This window comes from Lactuca sativa, chromosome 2, assembly GCF_002870075.4.
Source record: "Lactuca sativa cultivar Salinas chromosome 2, Lsat_Salinas_v11, whole genome shotgun sequence".
Lineage (NCBI taxonomy): Eukaryota > Viridiplantae > Streptophyta > Magnoliopsida > Asterales > Asteraceae > Lactuca > Lactuca sativa.
In genome coordinates this window covers 16,530,782-16,544,783 of record NC_056624.2, presented here as the reverse complement: position 1 = coordinate 16,544,783, position 14,002 = coordinate 16,530,782, and the positions used below count along the sequence as shown (strand labels likewise).

The following is a 14,002-nucleotide window of genomic DNA, read 5'->3' as shown; positions in this document are numbered from 1 at the left end:
AAAATAAAAATTCGATGAATGTATAATTTAAGATTTTACATTTCGTGTCATAGCTAGCAGATAAATTATTTTTATTTATTTATTTATTTTTAAATATGGAGGTTTCGTAAACTAAAATAATAATTTATAAGCTAGTTTTTTTATATAATTTACTTAAATTAGTTTTTAAATAGTTTTATTTTAATTATCAAATATACACTTAATTAATTTAAAAAACATATTTTTCCAAATATTTTTTATGTGATTTTAATCATAGGTAAAAAAAAAAAAAAATACTACAAAGATATTTATCTTTGAAAGAAAAATATCTTCAAATCCAAAAAATATAAAAAAATAAAAATAAAAATGATTACCAAAAAAAGGGTCATTTAACTATTGCTCACCAAATGCACCCCTAGTATAAATTATTAGCGTCCTTCACAAATATCCCTAGTTATAATCTAAGGGTGCACTTCAAAAGTTTGCATCGCTGTCTCACAAACCCTTATCGTGCGCCGTGGTGCATAGGATACACCAGGCCTTTTTCAAAAGATGATGATTTCCTTGTTCCTTGCCCTGTTTCTACCATGCGCCGGGATGAGTGTGGTGTTCCTTGTCTACATGTGTTTGCTATGGTACGCCGCACATCACCTTCCTGAAATGACGGCTCCGGTGAAACCCACCACCGGTACTGGCCTTTCAGCGGCGGAGCTCGACAAACTTCCGAGAACCACCGGTAATGAACTCGGCTTAGGGACCGAATGTTCGGTCTGTTTGGAGGATATTGAGGCGGAGCAACCGGCGAGGGTGGTTCCGGGATGTAACCATGGGTTTCATCTACAATGCGCCGATACTTGGCTGTCAAAAAATCCGGCTTGCCCGGTTTGCCGAAACAAACTTGAACCGGATTTCTTTCGCCCATCTGAAACCAGTCCATGTTGAAACTTTTGATGAATTTGTTCATCACCCTTTGAAATCTTTTTGATAATTAGTTTCGTTTTTTTTTTTTTGCTTCTTTTCTTCTTCTATTTTTTTATAGCAGTCTTGATTGTACATGATTAAGTATGATTATCAGCAGTTTCAAGATCGTTAGCCCCCTGTTTTAGTTCCTTCTTCTGAATCAAGAATCAAGTTCTTAGTTCTTTAATCGAGTTTTTAATGTAGAACTTATGATATTTAGTCTGAAAATTTTGTTGAAAAACTTGAATTTTGATCTAAAACTGGGCCATAAATACATTGATAGTGATGATTATAGGTTCTTGAATTGAATATTTTTTTGATTAAAAAAATGTAAACATTGTGATGGGTTTTTGTTTATTCAGGTAAAGATCTTACTAAAAATACTTGAAGTTTGATCGTGAACATGTTGTATACGTACGGATGTCAACATTTTGAAGATCTCTCTCTCTCTCTCTCTCTCTCTCTCTCTCTCTCTCTCTCTCTCTCTCTCTCTCTCTCTCTCTCTCTCTCTCTCTCTCTCATATTTGATTTTTGAATCGAATAATTTTTTTTTTAATTTATTATTATTATTTTTTAATTTTGATCGTAAACATGTAAATTTGTATGGATGTCGACAGTTTAAAGAACCCTCTGTTTCTCATTTTCTTTCCTCTGGCTCTCTAAAAATCAAATGAATTTTGTTTCCTTAATCTATTTTTTTTGTGGGATTTGTTAATATTTTGATGAAATTCTACTTAATTTTTTGAATTATGATCTTAAACGTGGCGAATTTGTACGAACGTGAACAGTTTGAATATGAATAGTTGAATACCCATGGTTTTTCTCTCTTAAACCTTTACTGATTTTCTTTTTGTTTTTTTCGTTACATTTAGATTATTTTATGTTTAGCACTTTGGTTTTTACTCGAGCTAAAAATATATTTTCATTTATTTAAATAATAAAAGTTTCAAATATATCAATTGTCTCGCATTCTATTGAATATGATGAACAAATGACATAGCAGCAAAAATATAAAATAGATCGAAAATTTAGCTATTTTTGTAATTTTATCGGAAAAAAATCATTTTTGTTTAAAGTATACATGACTAGATTGAATGATATTATTTGTAACCGAATAATGATTTGAAAGGGTAACAAACTTTCGCCTTTTTTCATATTTAGTCACTAAATTTTTTTTCGTTATCTATTTGCCATTGAATTATTGAAATTGTTCACATTTTACCTTTATGACTGAACATTTTACCTTTATGACCAGCTGTTACCGGTCATAAGGGTAATGTGAACAGTTTCAATAGTTTAGTGGCAAATAGATAACGAAAAAAAGTTTAAGGACTAAATATGAATATAATCGAAAGTTCGTTTCCTTCTAAAAAAGTTCAATGATTAAATGCAAACAAACTTCCTCTTGTATTATGTTTAGCAAATTATTTATTTTTGTTAAATTGTAGCAACATTTGTTGATGAAGAAATCTATGAAATAAAAAAATAAAAAACAAAACCCTGAAAATATATTTAAAAAAAAACAAAAAACCGAAACCGAAATAAAAAACCAATGGTTTGACATTTTCCAAAATAAAAAATCAAAATTTTCAATCTGATTTTGGTTTTACAAAAAAAATGAACCATTCTCACTGATGTGAATTATGACCATTGGTTTGACATGCGAAATTTTGTGACATCCTATGAATACGTAGTTACATCTTCTGAGCTCGTAATTTATAGTAAAGGGTTAGAGTATCATCGCATGAATACATAGTTACAACATCACCTGAACTCGTAATTCATCACCTACAGGTTATGGTCCTGCTGGTGTTTCCAATGGGTTATCTAGAATAGTCTGTAGTTGCCATCTATACTCTGGTAGATGACTACATCATCACACTGTCGGTTAAGGTTATGGTATCTCCTTTCATCCTACATTACCTATTCATCATCATCTATTTACTTAATTATCATCACCTTTCTATCATCACCTATCTCTCATCATTTTATTTCATCACACACCAACTATTTCATCTACCCATGTTTCATCCGCAACATATTTGTAGATATAAAATAAATATACCGTTTAAATTTTTTAAAACATGTATAAAATCGTTCATCCAGCATAGACAACAAGTATTCAAATAATATGCACACATAGCACGTAATTTATATAAAATATTTCATATCTATGTGTAAGATGAAATTAACTATATATACCATAAAAATCCCATAAATGCTTCCTAACTTCAAATCTCAAGGTTTACTTTACTAAAGCTTCATATTCTCGGCTCTCTGGACCTAGAAGGGTCCAGATTCCTAACTTCAAACCCTAAGGTTTACTCTACTAAAGCTTCATATTCTCGGCTCTCTGGTCCTAGAAGGGTCCAGATCTATAACACAAACTTGCAAGAGGGGTTTGAGGCATTTAAAACCCCAAAGATGAAGTGATTCAAGCCCTAACCCCAAAATGGAATCTACACAATAGGGAAGGAAAGGGGTTCATTTTTGTACCTCAGAATGAAGCTCCTTGCTTGAATAACTCAGAACAATAACATTCCTTGGTCCCTCTTGCTGGAACTCTTCTCCTTTCTTGCAAAATCACACCAAAAAGCTCAAGATAACTCTTCCTCTCACTCTACACACTCAAGCTCGCTAGGTTCTCACTTATGGGAAAGGTAGTCGCAATTGAAGGCCATAAGTGCCTTTAAATATGGCTCGGGCCCAAAGATTTAGGGTTTCTACCAACAGCGCGGACTCGTTGAGTCGCCTCACCGACTCGTCGAGTTTATTCATTAATCCGAGTTATCAGTCGTGACCTTACTCGACGAGTTGAGGCGTCAACTCGTCGAGTCTCTCTTCTTAATTCAAAAGAAAAATACTTAAATTACGATACCTGGAAATCCGGATGTTACATTTGTTTTTTTATTTCATAGATTTCTTCATCAACAAATGTTGCTACAATTAAACAAAAATAAATAATTTGCTAAAGCATAATACAATAGGAAGTTTGTTCACATTTAACCATTGAACTTTTAAGAGGGAAATGAACTTTCGATTTTGTTCACATTTAGTCACTAAACTTTTTTTCGTTATCTATTTGCCACTAAACTATTGAAAATGTTCACATTTTACCCTTATGACAGGTAATAGCCGGTCATAAGGGTAAAATGTGAACAGTTTCAATAGTTCAATGGCAAATAGATAACGAAAAAAAGTTTAGTGACTAAATGTGAACAAAGTCAAAAGTTCGTTACCCTTTCAAGTCATTATCCCTATTTGTAACACCTATGGGTATGAAAGTTTATATATCTTTATTATTAATATTTCCAATTATTTTATTTTCTAGATTGTGTACATGAGACAAACCGATGATGTGAATGTTTAATGATATGATGTTTTCTACCGGACTACTAAGAATTAAAATCAACCGTGTTGTGTATAGACTAGGTGGGAGATGTTGAAATCCTTTATAACAAGAAGATGATTCAAATCAAGCTACCCAAGGAAGATCTGAATTATGGCTATAAGGATAAAAGATGTGTTTATTATGGGATCATTGCCATCATCAATCCCCGAAAATGCCTTGCTAAGGGGGGGGTTGTACATTCTATTTGGGGTGCCGTGATTCATAGGGATAAGAAGTTCTTAAGAGATCCAAGAAAGATGTTGCACTGCTCCAAATTTACCTAAAGTATTTCCTTATGATCTGCTAGGACTTACACCACATCGTCGGGTAGAGGAGCTCATGACTCATATTGATGTGGTGTCGGGGAGGACACCAATTAGAAGAAGACCTTACGAATTAGCATAATTGGAGATGAAGAAGCTCAAGACTCAGTTGCAAGTCATTGCATCAGTTTTTGGAAAAATGGTTTTATCAAACCTACTTCTTTAACGGGAAGCTACGCCTTTGTTTGTCTAGAAAAAAGATGGAATGATGAAAACCTAGTTCTTTAACTGGGAGCTACACCTATGTAGGCCTTTGAAAAGGTTGATTATGAATAACAGATAACCGCTTACCCATGATCGATGGCTTAATTGGTAGTTGCAAGGAACACTCATTCTAAAATTAATATAAGATTGGGATAGGATAATAGATACTACCGATCTATTGTGTATCTAGATATCGAAGGCCTAAAATCCAAACACAAAAAATGCCAAAAAGCATGCTCCACTTCAAGGTTATTAGCGACACCAATGATTAACATTACAAGCCATGTGTCATGGGCTAGATATCACGTTATTATGTTGACCAAGAAGACAGAGACCATTCCATTGGATTAGCTTGTAATTTGGTTCAAACAAGTGTCGTCTAGACCATGGTCTTTTTAGTCTAGTTGTTGTCTGGCCGAGTTGTTGAAGAGTTTAATAATAAAGGGATGTAACGGGTAAGATACAACTGGTCAGAGGCTAGTGTAACTTCCTTATTGTTAATGAGCCCATAGTAGGGCAAACTAGTTGGCATGCATAATCTAAGATGAGTGGTCTTGAGGTTTTATAAGGGGACCTCAGGATGCCACAAGAGTTAGAATAGTGTTGAAGTTGAGTATGTGACTGTAACACCGTGATTTCCAAAAACAAAATTTTCATTTAAATAATCAATTTAATATTAAAAACACTTGTTTTTAATATCTTATTCACATTCGAATTACAAAACATAGTTTCATTTTCATTATAATAGAAGACCAGGATCCTCCAAAACACAACTCTTTCTTCGGTGTGTACAATCGAACCGTTGCCATCCCGCGTTACTGTAAGAACCTGAAACAACATAACATAAACAACGTAAGCACGAAGCTTAGTGAGTTCCCCAATATACCTTACGCACATACGCCTTCCGGCCCGGACCATTCGGTCCACATAACATTGCCTTCCGGCCCGACCTTCCGGTCCATCACACATCATATCGCCTTCCGGCCCATAACATATTCGCCTTCCGGCCCATAACATACATAGCACATATAACATATAACATACCACATATAGCATACATATCACATATCATATCCGACCTTCCGGTCACACAGTCAAACCCTTCCGGGTACAGTATAGTGAGAAGACTCACCTCGCGGACACTAGAAGATAGCAACTCCTAAAGTCCCTTGCACTTGATCCTCCGAGCTACAAGCTCCCTGTAACATCATATATCCCTTATTAATACTTATATCTTCCACGTTAACTGACCCTAAGAAATCACACCAGTCAACTCTGGTCAACAGTCCATTGTCAGCTCGACTGGACTCGGCGAGTTCCCTGGCGACTCGGCGAGTCTGGTCGTCCTTCAATCCTCTAAGATTCCCCTTCTACTCGTCGAGTATCCTCTTTGACTCGACGAGTCACTCCTGGAAGAATCGCGGGGCCACCCCGACTCCACTCGCCGAGTCTGAAGAACAACTCGGCGAGTCCCAGTGAATCTTCAAGCTACTCGCCGAGTCTGATCATCCGACTCGGCGAGTCCACGCCATGCAGTCAATCGAACTGCTTCCTGAGATACATATATTCCCGAATAAACAAACATGGGACCTTCTGGACCTCTAAGGGTCCTAATACAAGGTTATAAACATTGGGTAACGACACAACAATCCATCTAATCTCCAAATGGGTTTCATAAACCCTAAATTCGTGTACACATCAAAATAACAGGAATGATCCGAAACATTACCTGAAAACATACTCTCTGTGTCCCCAACCTCAGAACTCGACCCCCTTGATCTTCCTTTGGCCAAAATCCTTCCTCTTCTTGCACCACAATTCCTTCAAAGTCAATAATGGCCTTCTAGTTTGCTCCAGATGCCACAGTCGTTTAGGGTTCTCCACAATCGGCCAAAAGACGTGAAATGACGACACAACAACCCTTATATACGACCCAATACGAAACGGCTAGGGTTTCTGCTGAACAGCGTCGACTCGCCGAGTCCATACCTGGACTCGTCGAGTCCAGTCGCGAACCCGCGACCAAATCTGCAACCCTACTCGGCGAGTCTGGCTCCAACTCGCCGAGTCTCCCCTTTAAAACACCCCAAAATGCAATTTAACAATACTTGAGATTTTGGGCTGTTACAATTCTCCCCCACTAGAATTAGACTTCGCCCTCGAAGTCTCACTCTGAAAATAGCTCTGGCTGCTGCTCCCGCATCTCACGTTCGGCTTCCTAGACACTACCGATCTCTCCCGAGACCGCTACTGAATCAATATCGGAGGTACCTCCTTGTTCCTCAGAACCTTGATCTTCCGATCTCCGACGTACACTGGCCTCTCGACGTAACACAGGCTCGCATCCACCTAATCGTTCTCTAGTAGAACCCCTGCTGTCTCATCCGCTATAGACCTCTACAACTGCGACACATACCAGTGTCATGGATCCGTCCCAATTCCGTTGACAGCTCCAAACGATAGGCCACCCTTCCTACCTTTGCACCTTCACGAAAAGACCCAACATACCGGGGCCCCCCATTTACCCCTCTTCCTAAATCGAAGCACCCCGTCAGAAATACGAAGTCGCTGACCTGAATCACATGCTCGTAACGGCGTCTGCCTGCATAACTTTCCTGTTAACTCTAGACAACCACTAACTCTCTTTAACCTGCTGAGTCTGCTTGCCAACTGAAGTACGAACCCTGAACTGCTCATCACTTTCTGAAATCGGAAATTACCCAGGATGCACTCTGCTCCAAATCTCGATCACTCCACCCATAAGGGTTAGGAAACCCTGAACCACCGGATCCCCGATCCAAAGCCCACTTTGCCCATTCCGGACCGACTGAGAGGTCCGTTCTCTCTCTCAGATCAACTCTCACAAGTTCCCTCTTGCCATCACATACACATACTGAACTAGTCCCAACACCCGCAGGTGGAAAGACCCGATACACTGATGATATCCTCGAACATCTCCCAAGATGAACCATCGCATCCACCCTACACTCTGATCAGATTCTCACTGAGAATTTAAAATTTTCTCTCTCCATGCATCCTTTCCGAGCCTCAACAGACATCCCAACCGGATGGGTTTCTACTCCACTACCGCGAACACGATGCTCAAAACCATACTCGAAATACTCTAACCATAGCCCTGCTCTGCAGCCTTCACTTTCGTGAACTTGCACCCCCTTCGGAGTTACACACCTTCCTCTTTTCCTTTTTCCAAGGAACCCTCTTGGCCATAATGCCACCCCAACCGGTGCCACGGTGCTCGCCCCAAGCGACACCACCCTTGTTGCGTAACCGCTATCCACATACTCTGGTTCTCATTGCAGGGGCTCTCAATCCCATGCACTCTCTCCACTCATAAAATCACTACCTCCGCTAAACAAGATCACTAACCCGGGGCCAGACCTTCTAATGCAATCACACTGCACATACATCATCCGTAAATCCCAAACTAACCCAGCAATACCAACAGAGTCTCCAGTATGACTGGACCGACTCTCATAACACATACTAGCCACTCGAGGCTATATCTCTGTGGGTCCGTACACCCAACTCTGCGAACCCTTAGGTTCTAACTCTGGGAACCTTCCGGTCCCAGCTCTAGAAACATGCACAACATAATCCCGTGGGATTAATGCAGTACAACCCATCTCGTACCTCAAACGTACCAATACTCTGATCGCAAAATTCCGATTACTTACTCAAGCTTGATCCCGACCTCCTCTCAGGCCTCCACAATCAAATGCCCTAGGTCTGTATCTCGCCCCGCATACCCAACACTCGCTCTCGTCGGCCTATACTTTGCGCTGACAAACACTGTTGAATCCCAACAGCTAAGCACCCTTACATACTCATCGATCTCCCGGAGAATTTTACAATTCTCCCCCACTAAAGCACTGACTAACTGCCACCGATCGTCATTAACGACCTTTCAGAACCATCCTGCACAAAGAGAACATTTACCCACTGACTGCTTCCCACAAGCGTAAGCTACCCTCCGCAAAACACATCTCCTCCCTGATCAATCCGCTCAAAAGAATCCGATCTTTCAATTATCCACTCCACAACTGCAGATGCTACCCGTCATTCAACCCAGTGCCGCATCCCCACTATCAACCCTCACGAACGATGACCAACGGAATTCCCAAGCAATAACCCATAACCAAACCCACAACCTGCCAAAGGTTGAATATCGCATCGAAAACCACACAAGGCTACCGACACCAAAACACCAAACTATAATCATACTAAACCATCAGGGAACAACGAATGCCAAGCGAAAACCTGAAGCACCAATCCATAATCATGCCAAACCCTCGAAACAACGAATACCGCATCGAAATCCACACAAGATACCAGCACGAACAATACGCCACAATCAACGCAAGGTAATCAAGACATCAAGAAAGCCTCATACCCGCGGCTGCCTCCGGCACTGCTCCGTCTCCCTCTGTCGCAAGCAGATAAGCACAACCCTGAGCCCTTGGGCTCTGCTCCATCCTGTCCTCCTCCTGAACTCCTCAAGGTGGCCGAAGCTAGAGCCTGCACCGGTCCTGCAGGAAACTGTGGACGATTGACCCTCAAATGTCCAACCTGCCGACACTGATAACAAATCCTGAAATCCCGAATTGGCACTGACTGCCGCCAATCCCGTGCACCATTCCCCTCCTTTCCGCACTTGTGGCATGCACCACTGGGCCAACAAGCTCCGGTGCCATCTCTCTCACACTTCCCACAAGTGTGACCGCTCCAATCCCCCATTCTAACGTCTACGGTCATGGACCGTTTCGGCGCCGACTGCGACTGCATCGGGGCCTGCCTTATCTCACGCAACTGCAACTCAACCTCTAACTCACGCCACATGGCGGCCTCCTGCGATACCAACACGGTCTCGCGCCTCTGCGCAGACACGAACTGTCTGATACCCCCCCCTTGAGCATACTCGGATATCGGAACATCTGTGCCTGCTCCGAAGCGAACTCAGGGCAAAACATCGCCCTCTCAATAAACATCCCGGTGCTCTCAGTCACCGACTCCAAATCCCGCTTCAGCTTAAGGAACTCCCGAGCCAAATTCTCCTTTTCATCCCGCGGAACATAGCGAGTACTGAACATCCCTCTGAATTGATTCCATGAAACCGCAGCCCTCTGCGCATCGGAAAATGACCTCGTGGTCAATCTCCACCAATCCTTCGCCCCGAGCCTCAATAGGTTCAGAGCACACCCCACCCTCTGATCAGCAGGGCATAAACTCGTGGGGAAGCACCCCTCCATGTCTGATAACCATCTCATAGCAACAATCGAGTCCTGAACTCCATCGAATGTGGGAGGCTTCGCATAATAGAAGTCCCGATACCGAAAACCCCGACTAGCCCCTTTTCTTTGCCGTTACTACAGCCGCTGTAACCGCCGCGGCAGCCGTCTCTGCGAAAGCCGCATATCGCTCATCAAACTACTTCAATCATAGTGGTCCTGATCGACCCAAATAATTCTGGCGACTCAGCCCGCAACAATGCAGCAACCTCATCACGCAGGATCTCGCGAATCCTCGCATCCCGCTCGCTCGTGCTCGTCCGATCGATAACCGGATAACAAGATAGCCACAAGCATCATCCACTACGAACCATGGTACTCATCCCATGGCATCCCTCCTCAACATGCTACGGTGTATGGTACCTGAACCATAGCACCACTCCTCAATCTGCTCCAATGTATAGCACTCGAACCACAACATCTATTTCAATCTGTTCCGATGTATGGTGCCCTGACCATAACATCACTCTGTATCCGCTCCGATGTATGGTATTCGAACCATAACATCACTCCTCAATCTGTTCCTTAGGACCTTCAGAATGCCCCCTGTATCAAGTATGGGTCCTCTGCTTTCAGTAGTACGGGCCCATACTACCTGCCACATCTACCCATACCTTCCACACGGACCATCCCAGAGTTCCTAAGTAGCTGATAAACCTGCTCTTTCACCCACCTCATCGCGCGTGCTCGCTTCCCAGCGAAATCCTCTACTCTACCAGCGCACTCATCTGGCTAGGTTTACTCCCTAGTCCCTTCCGCTGTCCTCCCACTTCTTTGCTATCAGCTGCTGAAGAGCTCCTAATGATGCCAACCCTCTACCTCCTGAGTATCGTCATACTCACTTAGTAGCTGACTCCCATCATCGACAACTCCACAAAGCACAAAGCAAGCAGCATTCGAGCATTGAAGCATACATAGGACTTCCCATCTGTGGTAGCTCCACCTTCTCGGCTCATCCTCGGAAGTACCTCGGTACCCCGTAGCTTTACCCCTTGTGCGTTCTAACTAGATACTCTCACTCATCACATACACACAAAAGCATAACGTACATATAACAGCAACCCTAGACTAAGGCATCACAAATCAGGCCACTCTAGTCCTAAGATGTGAAATACCTAGCCTGTCTCTATCATGCAATAATGTCTCATAAAGTGCATAATAGATATTTCATAATACAAAAGTAAGGGTATTTTGGGAAATCACCGTTTGGCTCTGGCTGATTGTACACACTGCTCTTTCTTGCTTTCTCTTTGAACTCTTATTCACTTTTAGAAAACCATTTATTTGGAAAACTTTTTCTTACTTCCTCAGTTTGAGTCCAGATTTACCCGTAGGCGCGTCCGAATCCCTCAAACCAAGGCTTTGATACCAATTTGTAACACCGTGATTTCAAAAAACAAAATTTTCATTTAAATAATCAATTTAATATTAAAAACACTTGTTTTTAATATCTTATTCACATTCGAATTACAAAACATAGTTTCATTTTCATTATAATAGAAGACCAGGATCCTCCAAAACACAACTCTTTCTTCGGTGTGTACAATCGAACCGTTGCCATCCCGCGTTACTGTAAGAACCTGAAACAACATAACATAAACAACGTAAGCACGAAGCTTAGTGAGTTCCCCAATATACCTTACGCACATACGCCTTCCGGCCCGGACCATTCGGTCCACATAACATTGCCTTCCGGCCCGACCTTCCGGTCCATCACACATCATATCGCCTTCCGGCCCATAACATATTCGCCTTCCGGCCCATAACATACATAGCACATATAACATATAACATACCACATATAGCATACATATCACATATCATATCCGACCTTCCGGTCACACAGTCAAACCCTTCCGGGTACAGTATAGTGAGAAGACTCACCTCGCGGACATTAGAAGATAGCAACTCCTAAAGTCCCTTGCACTTGATCCTCCGAGCTACAAGCTCCCTGTAACATCATATATCCCTTATTAATACTTATATCTTCCACGTTAACTGACCCTAAGAAATCACACCAGTCAACTCTGGTCAACAGTCCATTGTCAGCTCGACTGGACTCGGCGAGTTCCCTGGCGACTCGGCGAGTCTGGTCGTCCTTCAATCCTCTAAGATTCCCCTTCTACTCGTCGAGTATCCTCTTTGACTCGACGAGTCACTCCTGGAAGAATCGCGGGGCCACCCCGACTCCACTCGCCGAGTCTGAAGAACAACTCGGCGAGTCCCAGTGAATCTTCAAGCTACTCGCCGAGTCTGATCATCCGACTCGGCGAGTCCACGCCATGCAGTCAATCGAACTGCTTCCTGAGATACATATATTCCCGAATAAACAAACATGGGACCTTCTGGACCTCTAAGGGTCCTAATACAAGGTTATAAACATTGGGTAACGACACAACAATCCATCTAATCTCCAAATGGGTTTCATAAACCCTAAATTCGTGTACACATCAAAATAACAGGAATGATCCGAAACATTACCTGAAAACATACTCTCTGTGTCCCCAACCTCAGAACTCGACCCCCTTGATCTTCCTTTGGCCAAAATCCTTCCTCTTCTTGCACCACAATTCCTTCAAAGTCAATAATGGCCTTCTAGTTTGCTCCAGATGCCACAGTCGTTTAGGGTTCTCCACAATCGGCCAAAAGACGTGAAATGACGACACAACAACCCTTATATACGACCCAATACGAAACGGCTAGGGTTTCTGCTGAACAGCGTCGACTCGCCGAGTCCATACCTGGACTCGTCGAGTCCAGTCGCGAACCCGCGACCAAATCTGCGACCCTACTCGGCGAGTCTGGCTCCAACTCGCCGAGTCTCCCCTTTAAAACACCCCAAAATGCAATTTAACAATACTTGAGATTTTGGGCTGTTACAGTGACAAGTGATACAACACCAAACGACGAATGGGCATTATGATCCATTCACTAACTTCCTCTAGAAAACGACCCATATATAGAGGATACAGAGAAAAGGAGTAAGCATAGGCCTCACAAATTGTTGGGGGAGGGGACGGTTAGTGTTTTGATTGGATTATTTTATATGCTTGTAATAACTGCTAAAGCCTAATTTATTATTTGGTAGATGGGCTTTCTCAAACCCTTTCTTACCAACTATAATAAAAGCCCTAAACCCCATTTTAATTAATTCTAGACTAATAAGGCCTCTAATTAATTAAATTGCTTTATTTAATTATTAATAAATATACCATTAAATTATTTATCCCATGGTTGATAAATAAATAATAAATAAAAATTTAATTTTTATTTATTTAAGTTGTAAATAATTTTTTTACTCTATAAACATTATTGTTTATATGTCATCATTTATGCTCTTTAGTGTATGCCTCATAGAAGTTGGGTTATGAGGATCTAAAAGACCATAATGGCGTACAATAGAAGCGAGAAAAGGATAACCTCATAAACAAAACAATGATACATGTTCAACAAATCAATTGCAACTTAAACTTAAAGATAAGGAAACTATAATACATACATTTGTAGTCATTTGAAACTTTCGTAGATCTTGATTTAATGATGAGTGCTAAGAGCCAAACAGAGAGCTTCTCTTTCGTAGTTACACCCAATGAATAGACCAAGAACATCTGACTGAACCCCCATGGAAAAACACGTTGAACACCACAAACCAGAAGCTTGATTTAACGCCTACACATCACACAGAACTCCTTACGTGTCACGTAGGAGTATGAGGGGCAAGGTTTCGAGATCAGAAGGGTTCTGTCGATTTCTAGTCTCTTTCCAGAGAGAAACTCGTCATCATATTTGGCCATGAACCCCTCTATTTATAAGGTAAGATTTAAACCCTTAACGGATAA

General features: G+C 41.5%; 1 protein-coding gene across 1 annotated transcript; it reads left to right on the top strand.

The window, feature by feature from the left end:
* Window positions 1–576: 576 nt before the first annotated feature.
* On the top strand, window positions 577–921 carry LOC128132271 (E3 ubiquitin-protein ligase ATL23). The gene has a single exon (XM_052768777.1). The coding sequence runs from the start codon at window positions 577–579 to the stop codon at window positions 919–921; it is 345 nt and encodes a 114-aa protein (XP_052624737.1).
* Window positions 922–14,002: the final 13,081 nt, after the last annotated feature.

Excerpts from the sequence above, each read along its gene's own strand:
- LOC128132271 (XM_052768777.1), top strand. The coding sequence starts at position 577 with ATGAGTGTGGTGTTCCTTGTCTACATGTGTTTGCTATGGTACGCCGCA.